The sequence below is a fragment of the Carassius gibelio genome, chromosome A9 (assembly GCF_023724105.1).
Source record: "Carassius gibelio isolate Cgi1373 ecotype wild population from Czech Republic chromosome A9, carGib1.2-hapl.c, whole genome shotgun sequence".
In the NCBI taxonomy this organism is placed as follows: Eukaryota; Metazoa; Chordata; class Actinopteri; order Cypriniformes; family Cyprinidae; genus Carassius; species Carassius gibelio.
This window is the reverse complement of record NC_068379.1, coordinates 20406198-20424910: the sequence shown is the minus strand read 5'-3', so window position 1 is coordinate 20424910 and position 18713 is coordinate 20406198. Positions and strand designations below refer to the sequence as shown.

Sequence of the window (18713 nt, the reverse complement as noted above, 5' to 3'; positions counted from 1 at the left end):
CATTTTTTATATATTATTGTATGTTCGTTTGGCAATACCCTTTAAATTTGCTTATTGGAAGAACAACAGCAGCAGTAGTGGGGTGTAGCATTTATTTGAAACACATGTATTTGGTACTTGCTACCTTATATCTTTACTCTTTCCTTTCATTCTTTTCAAGGCTTTAGAAAACTTTTCTTGGATGTTTCTCTGCGTCGCTTTTTGCGTAACTCCTGGTCATTCACACCAAGCTTCATTGCAATTTCTTTCTAGGAATTAAATGCTTTCTCTGAATCTTTAAAGTCTCTCCACGAGCGATCATACAGGTGTGATTATATTTGTGCCAGCTCAGCTATTTGACACTCCAGTGTATTGATTTTGCTAGTGACTAGGCCAGAGACATTGTTATCTTTTGCTTGACCTCCATTGAATGAGAAACTAACCGGGTAAAAAAATATCATCATCAAAGAAGGTGGAGTTTCAGAACACACCCACCGATTGCATAATCGCCACGGACCAATAGAAACTCAAAGGTGTTTAGGAGCCAAACAAACTCCCCCAGAAAGTTTGCTTTGGTCAGCTGTTTCGAACTGCTGAAACGAACTCAAAACGAACTTCGTTTTGGCCTGATTTTGTTTGAGGTTTTGTGCCTTAACTGAAATTGTAGATAGAGTATTTAAATAAGAATTAAATTAAATAATATCACATTATGCATTATCTCCCCCATAGAAATCCATTATAAGGAAACAGCTTAACAGGTTTAATTCTCCCCCATAGTCTGTTATAGCTTTAACGTGGTTTAACGTAGCCTACCTTAACAATGACCGGGGAAAACCATGTTTCTATCATTTTAATTGTAATATATTTGCGGTAAATTCACTCAAAAGCCATCATGCATTGCTTTAATGTTAAAAAGTGTCATAGGCCTACTTTAAATGTGACTCTGCCCTGCCTAAAAATAAATTGATGTTAAGAAATTAAACTGGAAGATAAATTACTAACTCCTGGCTTCAGTGTTGCTACACTGCTACACGGAATAGCCTATGAAGCAAGCAAGGTTGCTGTTAAGGTAGGCTACGTTAAACCACATTAAGCTGTTACCTTATAATGGGCTTCTATGGGGGATTCCTCCTTCTATTCTATTCCTTTCAGTGAAATCGTTTGTAGCCCACTGTGCCACACAAAAATTAACCAAACTCAGCTGCATGTCACGTTTTTTTTTTTTTTTTTTATCTGTTAATGATTGAAGTCAAATATATTTTGGGTATCCATTTCTTTTATGATATATACTATAATATAATAAAAACAGTTATGTGTAGCTTAACTTAACTCCTGTTGCTTTGTCCATGCTCATCCGCTGCATTCTTTCTCTTTTCTGATGACCCACAGCTCTCTCCGTTAGCTTACTGTTAGTGGCACCAGTCCAGGTGTTTCTTCAGTTACTCATGCTATTTCTCCCTGTTGAGTTCGCTGTTGCACATCGATTGCACCTCACTATGCATTTTGTCCTTTTCTTTTGATGAACGGGAGTATGTTCGTCTCACAAATGTAGTCTCTGCAGTCATCTCAACCATTGAATTACAGCAACAGGAAACACAAACTATTTTCCCCACAGTATTTATTATCTGGTGCTGTTTGCAGTGTTGGTAAATTCACCACTTAAATTTGAGTTATAATATGTTGTTGTAACTTGAGTTACTGAGATTGTAACGCGTAAGAATATTACTCAAATATTATTAGTAATGCATTATATTACTGCATTACAGAAAAAAGTTATATTGAGTGCAGGTTATGATCTGTTAAATTCAGTGACTTCTTGTTTTCTCTGTAAATGTTAGCTGGTACATTTTTGCTATTAGGTATATTCTGGACTCTGAGACAGCATTAGTTGCTAATGCAGTAGTCTAAGGATTGAATCGATGCAAATAATTCATTATCTATTGTGAATTATGCCATCTATTTCATTTTAAAAACTCATTCATCAGTATAAACAATATTTGAAATATTACATCAATGCCAGTTGCGTTTTAATAAAGTGAGTCAGACCTTCACATAGTTTTTAAGCTATCCATTTTATTAAATCATGTTTGTGGCTATTGTGAGGTCTAATAGTTTATAAGCTATCCATTTAATAAATCATGTTTGTGGGTAATGTAAGATCTGAGCACCATATCAAATACCAGGAGATTTCTGGGCAGATGTCTTGGGAGAACAAGTGCTTCAGCGACCGAAGTATCTCTATCAAAGAAAAGCCACCAGTTTGTGAATACAATCTGCACTCAAGCAAACAAACCTGAGCATGTCACACCTCTGATGTCATTACCTGTGCACCAGCTGTATGTGTGAATAGCTAGTTGACTTGACCAACCCTGTGATGTCACTTGCTGTGTGACATGCAGCTATTTATTTAAATCAAATCTGTAATGACCTTATATGTATTAAGAGAATATATGGAATATTTGTGTGTTAAAACAACCCTGGTAAAAACAGGAATATTGCTATTTCCCCCCTATTTTAAAATACTTTTTCACATGGTCCTTCATTAATCAGTCTAATATGCTGATTGAAAACAGTTGTGATGCTCATGTTTTGTTTTGTTTTGTGGAAACCACGAGACATATATTTGAAATAAAAATCAATTAGTCACATTAGAAATTTGAAATGAGTTAGTCACATTATAAATGTCTTATTTTATTTATCAAACCATGAATTTACAATAGAACTATTTTAAATTAACTTTTGAAAGCTTTAAAGAAATGCTTAAAAGAGACCAGTAACATTAATGAAAATATATAGGCATGTTATGCATCCACTACCTGAATATAAAGTACTCCTAGCTCCTGTTATTGGTTTGTCTTTATTATTATTACTCAATAATAATATTATTTGTCTTTATTATTCACTCAACTCTTTGTGTGCTTTTCCACTAGAGACATAGTTTGATAGCTCTAAAATATTTTTTGTACCACTTCTTTTAGGTGTTTAGGGCACACACTTGTTAGGTGATGCGTGGCAGGATAAATACTGCTCACCCTTCTGTTTGCTGAATTTTGTCTGCTCTGTTGCTAACAGCTGCCACAATTATTCATTAAACTGGCGGACCAGCTGCCACTCACCAGTGGACTTTCCTTTACAGCCTGTGTCTTATCACCTGCCTCTGTTTCCAGGGAGAGAACTCCTATGTTAAAGACCGCTGGTGCATGTTTGATGGCTTTATGGTGGTCTTCCTCTGGGTCTCACTTGTGCTTCAGGTAAGGAGATTATTTTACAAATAAAATGTTCCTTTCAAATTAAAAAGAACTGAGCTCCATATGTAACTCCGCTCACCCACTTGTTCATCTGAATGGTCTCAAGGTGTTTGAAATAGCAGAGATTGTGGACCAAATGTCACCCTGGGGAATGTTACGCATACCGAGGGCCCTCATTATGATCCGAGCCTTCCGAATCTACTTCCGATTTGAACTGCCGCGTACCCGCATAACCAACATTCTCAAGTAAGAGCCCCATGAGCAAAAAAGAAAAAATAATTTGACAAATGTCAGCTTGTTTTCACATCAGCCACATAAAATTCACTTCCTTTCAGGCGATCAGGGGAGCAGATCTGGAGTGTGTCCATTTTTTTGTTATTCTTTCTGCTCCTGTATGGAATCCTGGGGGTTCAGATGTTTGGAACCTTCAATCATCACTGCGTCACTAATGATACACAGAAAGGGTAAGAAAGTTTCATCACTATTCTTTTTAAACTATGGAGCCTGTTGTTACCACAGAATAAAAAAATTAAAAAGGTAACTTGATGACTTGATATCTCATAATTCTGACACTTTTTCTCAGAATTCTTATATATATATACAGTAAATTAAATATAAATTCCTTGAGATAACATCTCACAATTCTGCATTTATATCTCACAGTTCTGACTTTTTTTCCTCAGAATTATGAGTTTACATCTCGCAGTTCTATTTTTTTGTTTTCTCCACAATATAAAAAATAAAAAAGGTAATTTCAACTTTTTATTTAATTTTAGTTTATTTATTAATATCACATTTATTTTTGCTGTGTTTATATCTCTCAGTTCTGAGAATTGTGAGAAAAAAAAAAATGTCAGAATTGTGAGATAAAAACTTCCCATGGTAGAATTTTAGATCCAATAAAATCAGCAGTCTTGGATTTAACTTAATAGCCCAAGAAGTTAAGAACTTCTCTTTTTGTGGTGAGCTTTATCCCACTTCTTGTGGTTTATTATCCCTGGGATGAATCAGGTGATTTAACATTATGCTGCAGTTTTTCCTTGCATCAACACAAGATAAGAAGTATGCGTCTGTTGCTGTACACCTCCCACACACATCTGTTCTTTGGAATATAAATCCCATCAGCAGCTGTAAATGGTATTAATAACAGATCATCATTTTCATCATGTGAAGTCACGGCTTCATAAATACTAAACAGTAAGAACAGCCACATTATATGATATGTTTGTCTGAATTTTTAATTTCACATGGAGGCGTTTGATAAGCCAACAGAAATTCATGGCTAAAAATGAACAGTAAATCTTGCTGGAACACTCGCACGCATCGCAACTTAAGGGTGTGACGAAAGCAGGGTTGAGCGCCATCTTAATGCAGTGTGTGCATAGAGCTGTGGAGGTGGTTCTCTTTTAAAACCCAGGCCTATTTAATATTCCGTTGCAAATGAGTGGCATGTCAGAGCCGGCTATAAAACAAAGAGTCTAAACCATCAGCAACAGAGGAGTGTGCTGAGCACTAATCATTATAATTAACGTTTCCTGTGTTGCCTGGGTGTTGTGCACATGCTCGCCTCTTTTCAGCAGCCTGGCCTCCATCTATGTGCATGAGAGAAAAGAGCTCCTATATTGAAAGTCAAGATATCTCACCCAGACCTTGACATTCAACATATTATCATTCAAAAGGGTATTTGCACAGGCAAAAGAATATTGCCTGCCATATAATATATGTATACGGGCAGGATTTTCCTGCATCATGCAAGTGGAAGTGTATTTCAGAAAAACTTGTTGTTTATCTTGCAGAATTACAGTACGTGTCCAAGGTGCAGAGTAGCAGGGATTTGAATCCCACAGGGATTCAATGGAATTAATTTCGCAAGGGAGTTTACTAGACTTGTGTCTGTTAGGCATACATTAGATTTGATGTCATAGATAGCGTTTTATTTTTCAGGTGCCTAAATATGGATGAAAACAGACCTCATGACTTTGCCAATCATCACCTTGTTCAGAAAATGTCCCACATATTTCTCTCAATTACAGACATAGAAAATAGAATTTTACTGACAGGTGATCAATATGATACAATATCTCTATTTGTCATTTAAGTGTATTTTTTATTTAAGTCATAGAGAAAAGAAGAAATATTAGTCAAAAGGCATGTCCATTTTCAAATAAAATTAATAATTTATGGTGTTATTAGTATATTTTGAGTTGAGTTTGTTATCGTTTTTCACAGGGATGATCTCTATGGTGGATTAGTTATCACTGTATAATTAGAGCTATTTTGATTCGCTTTGCCTCTGATTGTCCTTTGTGATACTGCAATCAATGTTCCCTACTCATTTCAGAGTCCTTAATAAACAATTTGAAAGTATGTCTGGCTAGCCAATTTGAAACCATTAATTTTCATTAGAGACATCAAGTGGCTCCTAAAGTAACACCTGTGGCCCAAACTAAAGCTGTCTGTGTGTATTAGAATAGATATATGTTTACCATCTTTCCAGATATACCATTTCTATTAATGTCAATATTAAAAAAAGTTGTAATTTATTTTTTGGAATGCTAAATACTGTTTTGTTCATACAGTTCAGTTACCAAATAGAACAGATACAGTCTGTAACCTAAGCAACATATAAAATCACATGAGAGCATGCAAATAGTAGGAATTTTCTTAAAAAAAAAAAAAACAAACAAAAAAACAATTCCATGAAGCTTCAATACAAATGTTATTTGTCACTGTAAAACAGGATTGAGTTAAAAAAAACGTTGTTTTCCCTCTTGTTTTCTTGTTAAATATCTGAAAACCCTTAAAACATTAAAGGGATAGTTCCCCTTCAGTTCCTGGTCCCCATTGACTTACATATATATTTTTTTCATACTATGGATTGGAAGTTAATGGGGACCAGCAACTGAAGGTGAACTATCTCTTTAACATTTATTACATATATTGAGAGCTTAAACTGCTTAAGACATTGGGACTTGTTTTAAAACAATATATATATATATATATATATATATATATATATATATATATATATATATATATATATATATATATATATATATATATATATATATATATATATATATATATATATATATATATATATATATATATATATATATATATATATATATATATATATATATTTTACCTTTTGGCAAATAGTATTTAATGTATTTCATGTAAAAAAAAAAATGTTCCAATGAATATAATTTAATTTAATAGATGATTCCTGAATGAAAGTCTTCTCAAATAACTGTTTTATTAGAATCAAGTCACAAATACAGTGTGTGTCAATGAGAAAAACAGAAAAAACTGATTTAAACAAAATTGTTAACTTAACTTGATTTCTTTTCATTGCCTTTTAATTGTGTTCTGCATTAAATCTCAACTCAAAACCAGTTTTAGCTGTTGACATTACTGAAATTGGATTCCCAGCATGATTTGCACGGGACTTAGTGTGAAGAGTAAAAATGTCATTATTTTGGGAAAAGATGGAAAACGGGTATTTTATGTTTTTCTTTCTTAATTTTCGTGTGTACTGGGTTTATTGCTAAAAGTATTAATGCAAGTAATTAATATTATGTATGATATACAGTATAGTTTTATTTATTATACTTCTTTAAATATTGATTTACTTATTTAAACTCCTGTATCATGTATAGGGAAATTTGAGTCGCACCTGTTAGTGAATACGGTTGTCAGTCCCAAAAGCTAATTGTGTAAATGTTGCCAGAGAGGAGCAGTATAACACTGTTAGTCTGTGAGAAAACACCAGATGGCCTCTTACAAAATAATGGTTCATTTGATCAGATTTAACATTTGATGATGATTCTTTGGAAACACACTCTGGTCTATTTCCAGTAATGTGACATGGAACAGCCTGGCGATTCCTGATACACACTGCTCTCCAAATGGGGAGGGTTATCAGTGTCCGGCAGGGTTTAAGTGTGTGGATCTGGAAGACTTGGGACTCAGCAGACAGGAACTCGGATACAGTGGCTTCAATGAGCTTGGTGAGTCATTGTGATGTTTCACATTTGTCCATCTGCCATGATAAAAATGTTTGTAATTTTGTTTAGTTTCTGTGAGTTTTAATTATTGGTTTTTCTTTATCTCCAGTTTGCACTGAAAAGATTGCACTGCTGTTGCTAAAAATGATGAATTATGATTATTATTGAATTATTTCCTCAAAGCCATATCGGACACCCATGGCATACACCAAAATCATTATCCCTGGCCTTTTTACTAGGAAATTTAAAGTCGCTTGTCTTAGTTTTAGTTGTCTGTGGAAAATTAAAGCATCTTTGCCCTTTGTAATTATTCATAGTGATTTAGAGCAATTAAGTCCTTTTTTGACTAAGTTTGATTAATTGTAGCATTGTTGGCTGAAGCGTTTTTAGTTGATGTATGCATAATGCGCAAGCAGACATACACAGATAAATGCCCTCTGTTGCTGCATTTAGGAAATGTATTATTTTCAGCAAAGCTTATATTTCAAGCATCGTGAAGGCAGCTTCACAAATAGACCAGTTTATTTAAGCACCTTGATCTATACGAACCACCATGCCACATTTTTATCGCTCCCATTTGAGATAAATCCACTAGAAAGGTACAGAGCAGTGCCACTAATCTCCAAATAGCCATGAAGGGAGGCTTTATCCTAAAAATTGTTTTGAACAGGCTTTCAACCATTGACTTACAGAATATTGACATCTGCGAAAGGGCCCTTCTTCTTCCTCTTTATAGAGTTCAGTACACAGATAAGTCATGTGTAAGTCAACCAGAACCACTCCTGCATCAGTGATCTGTCATCCATTCATCCGCGTTCACAGTAAGGTTTGCAGCCTCAACAACAATGCCTTTTTTGGGCTTCCAAGATTCAGGGATGCAGAAACATGAAGTACAATTGGGAAAAAGTCCAATGTTTGGGTTAATGCATTTTTATTTTTCTGCTGTTCCTGTTGGACTGACAACATTTTCACTGACTCCACCACAAAATTAAAGACCATGTTTTTATTTATTTATTTAAACAAGTTAATTATTTAAATGCATCTCGTTTAATTACATTAAAAGTCTAATTTGTGTTGGTTTTATTTGAATTAAATTAATTAAAAACTATTAACTACGCTGTAGGAACTCAGTCAAATCTTTTGGAATATTAGTGTTTAAGGATTGCTGAGCTATTGTTTTTTTCTTCTTAGAAATGTAGGTCCTAGTATGCTCTAGAGTTTATTTTTCCATTTTTATTAGGCATCACTGGCCACAGTGACTTATTCTTAAGTGATTTTTAATGGGAGTCCTTAGTCTGCCAAGTGCATTTCCCTCTAATTCATCCAGGTAAAGACTCTGTAAAATTTTGTTCTGAAGTATGTACTTTATCTAATGTGAATTCCATATTGATTTAACAATATATATGTTTTGAGAGAAAGCCAAGTGAAATAGTGTATTTCATTAATATACTGTACTGTAGGTCCATGTAAAGTATATGATGTCTGGTTGGTGAAGCTAACCTTTACAGACCTCTGCCAGTGTCCTTGGCACATTTTGCCTCTGGACCTGGTGGGAAATGGCAGGAAGCAGAATTTAGTGGCATGATTCCTGCTGGGCTTTGGCAGCCAAATCACAGCACAGCATCATGGGTCACTGTGAGTGCAGAGATAACATCATTGAGGACTTGGAAGTAGAAAGCACCACACTGTCTGGATGTCAATTGTTTATGATGTATATGCTTTTTAAGTAACAGTGTAATTTTTGTATTATTTATATACTATAGTATCTATAAGTATATTGAAGTTTGGTTTAAGTAATTTTATTGTGTGATGGTGCCACAATGACATTCATCCATATTCATTTTTAATTGTATGGAAAAGACAATGAAATGCTTTTTTTCTTTTTTTTTTATAGCTAAACATCTCCTTTTGTATAACACAAGGTTTGGAACTGTGTGAGGGTGGCTAAATAACATAATTACTAAATAATACTGTAAATAATAGAAGATTATTAATTTAAGTCTCTTGGGGATTTGTCCTCTTTCCTCAAATTTTTTATGAATAAGTTTATGATTTAACACTTGTATGATTAAAAAGACATAATACAACATAACCATGAAAGCAATCTTTCCTTGAGTGTGTAATGTAGTTCTTCATTTAGCCTAGTTCCTTTGATACACAGATACTGTTACTCTCCAGCACAACAAGCACCAAAGAGCACTTCAGAAGTCAGAATAACCATCTCATTCAGCTGTTTGGAGAGAGAAATGCATAGCTGGGTAATAGGAAGCATCTGACAAGGTTCACTAATGCCAAGACTGTGTTTATGTCTGAATATTTATGTCTCAGTGCCCATCCGGACCTCTCTGGGGGCACAAGAACATCTTAGAAACGGGCTCCTCCCCCTCCTCTGTCTTCTCATGTCCCTGTCATGACCCTGCTTGTTGTCTCCTCTTTCAGGCACCAGTATATTCACTGTATATGAGGCTGCGTCTCAGGAGGGATGGGTCTTCATCATGTATCGAGCCATCGACAGCTTCCCACGCTGGCGCTCATATTTCTACTTCATCACTCTCATCTTCTTCCTCGCCTGGCTGGTCAAGGTGGAAAAATCCTTTTCTTTTCACACCAGCGATCTTCAAAAACTTAGTCATAATCTGCACATGGGTCCTTCTTCATTTCTAGACGTAGAAAAGTGAGGGTTATTCTAGGTATCTAATATATTTTGTGTTATTATACATTGGGCCTTATACAGTACATAGATTTTTTTTTTTATTTGAAGCTTTTTAAAGGTTTATGAAATATGCCCCATTTATTTTATAAAAAAAAGAAAAATAATTTATTTTTTACATTTAATAAATTATCCTTGCTGAATAAAATATTAATTAAAAAAAAAAAAAAAACTGAATCCAAACGTTTGAAAGGTACTGTGGACCTTTTTTTATTTACACAGGTAAGGAAAGTTCGTGGTTCAATGCAAATTAAGCTCTATTGATAATCTGCATCTTTTGATTACTAAAGGAAACCTTTAAAAAACATCCATCAGTTTATAAAATATAAAATTATAAAATATATATATATATAAATATATGTCAGACAACAAACATAAGCAATGAATCATTTATGGCCCTTCATTAATTCTTTTTTTTTTTTTTTTTTTACTCATGTTGCCAGAACGTGTTCATCGCTGTGATTATAGAAACCTTTGCTGAGATCAGAGTGCAGTTCCAGCAGATGTGGGGGTCCCGGAGCAGCACCACGTCAACAGCTACTACACAGGTAAACCAAACACACTCACACACATGTGCACAAAAAGCGAGCTTTGGTGTATGATTCATTTCCCACACTTGTTCATCTCTTTAATCAATATGTATGGGCAGATGTAATTAAACCAACTAAAGCAAAAATACTAAAACATTCAATATCAGCATTTATGATTATTAAGCACAGACCAATACACACGGACATCTGAAAGAATTCTTCCCATAATTCCCTGGAGGCTGTGAGTCTGGCTTCTGTGGCCTGCAGCAGGCAGGATACACCCAACAGCAAGCTGTTCTTTTAAAAAAAATTTGGCTGCTTGTCAGGTGGGTGCCTCGAACGGCAGAGAGAGATCTGATTGGGCGGCTGGCAGACTCAAGGGTGAGTCATAGAGGAACGCTGCTAAAAATGCAACAGACCGAAAGAGAGGAAAAGTGTGTGTGTGTGTGTGTTTGTGTGTTTGTTTGCAGTTCTGTCATTCACCCTAAATTTGATGTGACTGATCAACTTTAAGGATAGAGAGAATCAATTAAACCTAAATGTTCTTGCTTTCCTGCCTGCAGTCCTCTCCTGTGGGGAAACCTGTCCTGTTGATTTTATACAACCATCACCTACATAATGTTTGGTGAGAAATTCACACTAACCGAGCTAATGGTGCAAATGCACAGAAAATCTGGAGTGGAGGCGTAGTGTGAAAAGTTGTGTGTGTAATTGTGTGAACTGAGGCATAGTGTCTCCCTGACTGCGTCAGTCACAGTGCCAGAGACAGTCCTGGAGCAGAACCTTGGAGGCTGGCATGAGTGAAGCTGGCAACACTTTTGTCAGCACAAGAGTGACCTGACCACAATTATTCAAGTCTTATGGCTGTAGAAGTTCCCTCTGGGTAATATAATGACTATAGCACACAACATTTCTTCCGGCACTGCTTTAAGGGAGTAAATCTCATGAAGAAATATCTGATACATGTGATCTCAGAATGAAACTTAACAAAAAACAAATCACAAAGAAAACAAAGGATCCCTAAAATTATGATCACTGTAATCCAAAATAAATCTTATTATTGTTAATGTTTTGTGAATGATGCTTACCATGGCTACATGTATTTATTTGATCAAATATTTTTTTTCTATATTAATATACATTTTAAAATGACAGTTATTCCTGTGATGGTAAACTGAATTTTCAGCGGTCATTAATCAAGTCTTCAGTGTCACATGATCCTTCAGAAGTTACTCTAATGTACTGATTTGGTGCAACAACAACAACAACCAAACAAAAAAAAAAAAAAAGAAGAAGAAAAAAAATCCTATTATTATCAATGTTAATTATTTGATAAGTAGAGTGTTTGAAAAACTATTAATCATTTAATTCAGTTGTTTCGATCTGTCCCATTACTACAGGTGTAAAGTGAAAGCTTTTAGGAGCAGCAGCAGCTTACCCTGACCGAGTGCTGAGGTGCATAGTGCTAAAGTTGCTAATGCTCTGCTGTTTCCATAGCTTCAATATTCCACTGGCATTAAAATCAGCAGAAAACTATGCAGCTAGAGCTTCATGGAATAGGTTTTCATGACCGAGCTGCTACATGTTAGCCTCACATCATCAAGAATAAGATAAAATAATGTAAAACACGCCACTACTGTATTCTGGAGCAGTGGAAAAATGTTCTGTGGATTGATGATTCATGCTTCTCTGTTTGACATTCTTGATGGGTGAGTCTGGGTTTGGTGGAAGCTACTGTAGGAGAATGTGTAATACAGTGCCCTCCATAAGTATTGGAACAGTAAAGACTAAATAGCTTTCTCTGGTGTGAAATCAAGACATTTGGAAACATGATTAAAAGATGAATATGCGACAAAACTACAGAATGTCACATTTTATTATTAGGTCTTTCAACACATACCAAATAACCAAATATTTTAAGAAATAAAATGGACAGCACTTTTATGGTTCATCCCACTATTTGATTTGAGCATAAGTATTGGAGCAGTTGAGTTGAAGGCAGATGTAAAAGATTAAAATTTCATATTTAGTGACAGAACCCTTGCATGGAATCAGAGCAGCGATTCTGCAACCCATAAACATCATCAGACTCTTATGCTTTGAAATGCTTTTCCCCAGACTTTAATGCAGCCAGTTCCAACTGTTGCTTGTTTTGGGAAATTTATGTCTTTAGTATCTTCTTCAGCTGGTGAAATTAATGTTCAATCGGTTTTAAATCTGGAGATTGATTTGGGCAATCTAAGACTTTACATTTCTTTGCCCTGATAAAGTCATTGAATAAACTGGCAGGGTGTTTTGGGTCATTGTCCTGGTCCAATATGAAGTACTTTCTAATGAGTTTTGTGGCATTTTATTGAATAATCATACATTAAGTCATCATTAAAATTAAGAGGACCTGTTCTAGAGACAGCCACACATGCCCATGCCATGACACCACCTTCACCAAGCTTTACAGATGAGGTTGTATGCTTAGGATCATTTTCAGTTACCTTTTTTCTCCACATTTTGCTTTCCAATCACTTAGATAAAGGTTAATATTTGTCTCATCTGTCCATCATCTCTACTGGCTCACATTTGTGAAGAATCTTGCCTTTTTATTTTTTGTGCTGATTAGAGGTTTGCATCTTGCTGTGTAGCTTCTGAGAAAATAAATCTAAAGTGTGAAATGTCGAACCCTGACTGTCCAGGATTAAAAATTAATTAACAAATTAAAGTGTGAAAAGCCCAATAAGACTCTTTATAATTTTTAAGGCAATTTGTCCATGGAACTATATGATGTATGTGCTTCAGATATAACTCATGCTGTGTCCTTGAAAAAAAAAACTTTCTGTATCTTAATTTTAATTATACTGAAATGTCTATGAAGATATGAAGAAAGATATCTAAGGGTACACAAAACCTTGGTTTATTAAGTGTTAGACAAAAAGACTTGGAATGATGCCTTTAATCTGAGAGAAATAAAAGTAAAATAAGGTTCTCTGGGGGCCTGATGATACTCTTGGGCAAGATTTGCACCATCCTTTTTGTGACTGGCTTATACAAAAATTATATAATTCAGAAAGACCCTTAAGAAGATTACCACATGGACGGCAAAGTTATAATTACAAGACTATGAGGGGCAACTTTTAAAATATCTATTTATGTAGGTAACCTTTTTTAATCTGTCAGAGCTGAAGGGGCATTGTCAGCTTAATGACTGTCATTTCTCAAGGGTTTAATTGGTTATCTATTCTTCTGAACTGTTAAAAGACAGACATAAGTGGAACAGCAGCAGTACACATTAGGAACAGCCATAAGCAGACTTACACTTCTAATGAAGGGTTTGGGATATGAACAATGGGAGGGGCTCACAAAATGTTGTCTGAAGCTTGATATATATTAAGAAAATGTACGGCAACATTTAATATGTGATATAGACATGTATATTCAAGTACAGAGCCGTCTGACAATTCTGAGCTGTGTACATATGGATATGAGTAGCCTCTGTTGTTTGCCAGATTCAAGGTGCCTGCTGTAACATTGCCTCCCTCCTCTAGTCCCTGTTGTCTCCGCTGCTGTCTCCTTGTATCCTCGTCATGTGAAGTCATGGTGCATTTAGATTCTGAAATGTGAATAGATGCTTGCTGGATCATGAAGCCAATTTCTTGTGACCTTGCCTATGTTTATGAAATGGTAAAGAAGTTGGTGGACAATTCCATTGAATATCATGTAATTGCCCGTTGTTTTCTAGATTGTCAGTTGTCTTCGAAGCCCTCATTTTTTTTTTTTTTTTTTTTTTCTTTCAATTATTTGATGTCAAATATGTATTTTGATGGCATTTAGTTTGGTGTGAGTGTGTATTAACAAAAACTGCTTATCATTCACAGTTGTTAACAATCTCTCTCTCCTTTCTTTTCCTCTCTTTCCATCTCTCCTGCTGGTGGCAGATGTTTCACGAGGACGCGTCTGGAGGATGGCAGCTTGTGGCTGTGGACGTGAATAAACCACATGGCCAGGCGCCTGCTTGCCTCCAGGTACCAGACATGCGATTTAATGACACTGATGCCCCCGAACATCAGCACACCCTCAGTATTGCCTGAATGCCACATCTAATGATACACTGCTGTGTGGGAGTGCAAGTAATGTGCTGCAGGTGGCCTGAACGCAGTAGCCACATTTAGATTTTGCTCAAACTAGCTGGTACGATTTTGACAGAGTATGAATAGACTGTGGAATGAACAGAGCAAAGTTTGCCTTCCCCCCCTTTTGTGAACCCAATTTAGCACATGCAAGATACACAAACTTACATACCCACATATGTGGTTCAATCTTATGCTGAATACATCTGCAGAAGCACAAGAGTTTGTTGTTGTTTTTTTTTCTGTTTTACTTTAAATATGCATTGATTTATGAAATCAACTTGCCATTTGCCATATTCTGGTTTTGTTCTACACTATTTTCAGTACTTGTTAATACATATAAAAGGGATTGATTTAGGATTCAGACTGACTTTATTAGACAAAAACTTAAATGGCTTATTATTTTGAAAATGTGCCAATGTTGTGTTTTATGCTTTTTGCATAAAATTATGCATATTGCAGAGAAATTATGAGTTGGATTTGAAGGGTCATAGAATAGAGTGTTCTTTTGATGGCTGATAATAACATAATAACTGAAAGGACAGCTTCTGGAGAAAGTGTAATGGCACTTACCTTTAAAAACCAGTCCTGACTTTTAGATTTGCCTACACAGAGGAAGAGAGATCATCAGTGAAAATAGGTCTTTAGCAGAGTCACATAGAAGTTCATATTCAAAGATACATTCTAATGCATCACATTTGGGTTAAGAATTGACAGTATAATCCTGGTGAAAAGCTTACATTTAATTTAAACAAGCCTTTTCAACTGTAGATTAGGGAACATTTGAAAATATTCAGTGCAAGTAAAAAAGACCAATGACTGGTATTTGATGACATTTCTGGGGCCAGGTTTCTATGAGTTGAACCCATCAGGTAAAGAAAAGCTTTTGTATTTCCTCAGAGAGGGGCAAAGTTTACAGTTGGTTGGATGGGGAGAGAGCGCAGCAAGTTGGTGGAGGTGTAGTTCATCATAGGTGAGAATGTAGTTGTTTAAAACTCAAATCTGTGGTTTATTTATAAAGACAATTCCTATTTAAAAATGTGTTTAGCCTATTTTGGAGACGGTGAGCTCCACGATATCAGCGGGAGCTCAGTCCTCATGTATCCGCTGAGAGCAGCCTCACCTTGGCTAGACCTTCTGATATGTGCCGCTGGCTCTGATGTCTCTTTAGTGGTTTAACATAAAATAGAATTCAATTTGGGTAAATCTAACAGGTAATCTTTGGTCTGTATTCAATTTATCTATATGTTAAAATGAAAACAAAAAAGGCAAATTGATATAATATTTCGTTTGATTGTAATGACTGTATACATACACATTTCCTTACATTTCTGCGGCTATTATTATGTTCAAATGAAAACGAAAGAAGGAAGTGGTATTTGATATCATAATTTGTTTTATTGTAAATATACACTGAGGAAAACTGCAATAGTCAAGGAGAGCTGACTGATGTTATCAAGTACTCTGCTGTTTGCAGAATTACCAGACTTGCATTGTCACGGACATCACACTGCCGAGTCAAACGCACAAAGTCTGGACTACAGAGGATGCATGTACAAAATCAGTGTACTTTGTATTGAGAAACGCGCGCAGACCTATGTCGCCAATCTATTTGCCTAATCTTCCCGGTACTTTAGACCATGGTGGAAACGCAAAAAGCAACAGGTCTGGGGTGAAAAAAGTTCCTGGTACAAATGTTCCGGGTAATTTCGGTGGAAATGCTGCAATAGTTTGCCTTACGGGGCACAGATCTTGCCGCAGTTTTGAACAGAATCCTGAGTGAATCTCACAAAGAAATGGTCAGGTCATATTTATTTATGTATTGCTAATAGGGCTGTCAATAGATTAAAATTTTGAATCTAATTAATCACGATTGTACTCGGATTGATTCAGAATAACTGAATGGCTGAGGCCTCCAGTACAATCTCGCGTCTCTCTGTGATATTAGGCTATTGTGCTAGAGGCTCTCTGCAAACCTTCGTTTGAACCACTGGAGTAGGTTTCAGATCAAGTTCTGTGCCCGGTTGCATGAAATACCTTAAGCTAAGAAATCCCTTAGATATAAGGTTAAGGGTACCCTTAGTGTAACTTGGGTTGCAAGAAAAAACCCTAAGGGTTTCCTTAAGGAACTTATGGCTGTTATTAAGTTTTTCCCCTTAATTGTCTAAGTGTTCCCTTAAGCGTTGCTTCAAAGTCCTTAGTGACCATTTCACCTTAATAAATTTAAGGGACCAAAACAGCTCCCTTAAGTCAACTTAAACTCAAAATACGATGGCTTGATTTAGTGTTAATTGAAGAGGAGGAAATACCAAGGCGTGTTTTTAATGATCGGAATAATCCCTTGGAGACGATGAATGGTTGATGAAAGGCTGAAAATTATTATTATTAGGGATGCACCGAATCCAGGATTCGGATTCGGCCGAATACTGGGCTTTTTGACGGGGTTCGGTTTCGGCTTTTTTTTCACCAAACCGAACCCTAGGCTTGCTGGGTTCATGCGGCCGTTGATTGTGTGAAGGTGTTTATATGAGTTTATATCAGTTTTATAAACTGTTCAGGAATCTTGAGCGGCTGGGATGATTTATACCGTAGCAATACAGACCAAGCCAGTCACATCGGGTGCTTACGTGGAGATAAGCCTTTGATTCCTCTTAGAGAGGATCCTCTTCAGTGGTGGAAGACAAACCAGCAGCGATTTCCAATTCTGGCAAAAATGGCAAAAATCTACCTCTGTGCCCAGTGAAAGACTTTTCAGTACTGCTGGGGACATTCGTTCCCACACTCCCAACCGGCTGTCACCTGTTAATGCAGAGCATCTTGTTTTTTTTCTAATTAAACTCTCATTTCATGTGAAGGAGTAGAGGTTTTACGTTAATTTAATTATGATGCAGGAGATGTGTGTGATCTTCCGTAATATTTTTCGTAATATTTGGCTACTGTTCTAATCCTAGCCTATCCTACAGTTATAAACGAAAACTAAACAGCTTACTATCCATGTTTATTGAGTTAATGCTCAATTACATTAATTTCAGTTATTCACCGAACATATTCAGATGTTTAAAAAGAAAAGAAAAACACTTTTCTTTGCGTTGCTGCACTTTTATTGAAAGGTTTTGGTTGTTTACTTGGGTAAGCATAATCTTGGTAATTGTCCAAAAAAAATTCTCACTTCTCATCCTGGCATAATGTTGCCTATTCTTTTTACAAAAAAATTTTTTTACATTTAAAATAAAATAAAATGAAAAATACATTGCTGTGGACGTTGTTTACTTCATTCAAATGTGTTTTACTGTGTTAATGGAATAAGGATGCGAGTAGGATTCGGTATTTGGTTTCGGATTCGGCCGAATCTTAAAGAATGGATTCGGTATTCGGCCGGACCCCAAAAATCTGGATTCGGTGCATCCCTAATTATTATAATTATTATAACCACTTACGAAAACAATAATTGCCTTTTCATCCTCTGTCCAGTTTGGTTTACATTTTTTTGTTTTCTGTTATGTTTGTACTCTCCATGGCAAAAATATATTAATACAAGTGTGATTTTAGCAAGGGTTTGGCTTTGTGGTTCGTTGTGTTCTGTTTACTGTTAGAGGTAATAACTATAGCAACTGCGGTGATCTTTGCCGTATGTTTGCCGTATATATATATATATATAAACGTATTTTACGTTTTTTTTTACGTTTTTTTTTTCATATATAAAATGATTCAAAGAAATTGCTCAATATTGCAGCTCAAGGAATAGATGTCATGCATCTCATTTGACTGAAGTGTGTGCACAGTTAAAATTTACAACACAGTTACAAAGTTGCCTCAAAAGACATGCTTTTGACAACACTGTGTCTGATCTTTTTTTTTCTGCAGCAACTGATGCGATCTTCAGTTTTCCACATGTTCATCCTCAGTATGGTGGCCGTCGACGTGATAGTAGCTGCTAGCAATTACCACAAGGGGGAGGACCATAAACTTACCAATGATGAGTTCTACCTGGCTGAGGTAAGACCTGTCAAAATAGATTTTTAGAAATTTGTTGAACCCTCTGGGGTCTACAAACGCAAATTGTTTGTTTTTGTTTTATGACCTTATTTCAATGACTTCAAAATTTTAGTTTTTCACTA

At 35.7% G+C, this 18713-nt stretch overlaps 1 protein-coding gene across 5 annotated transcripts in view; it reads left to right on the top strand.

Moving 5' to 3' along the window:
* The window catches only part of LOC128019899 (sodium leak channel NALCN), an 85800-nt gene that overhangs the window by 7135 nt on the left and 59952 nt on the right, over positions 1 to 18713 (top strand). For all 5 annotated transcript variants that reach the window (XM_052606231.1, XM_052606230.1, XM_052606228.1 and 2 more), the window contains 8 exons: positions 3147 to 3230; positions 3334 to 3473; positions 3563 to 3691; positions 7089 to 7240; positions 9677 to 9819; positions 10391 to 10495; positions 14404 to 14490; positions 18460 to 18591. In XM_052606231.1, coding sequence (XP_052462191.1) covers positions 3147 to 3230; positions 3334 to 3473; positions 3563 to 3691; positions 7089 to 7240; positions 9677 to 9819; positions 10391 to 10495; positions 14404 to 14490; positions 18460 to 18591 — 972 coding nt within the window. The remainder of the gene's footprint in view (positions 1 to 3146; positions 3231 to 3333; positions 3474 to 3562; positions 3692 to 7088; positions 7241 to 9676; positions 9820 to 10390; positions 10496 to 14403; positions 14491 to 18459; positions 18592 to 18713) is intronic.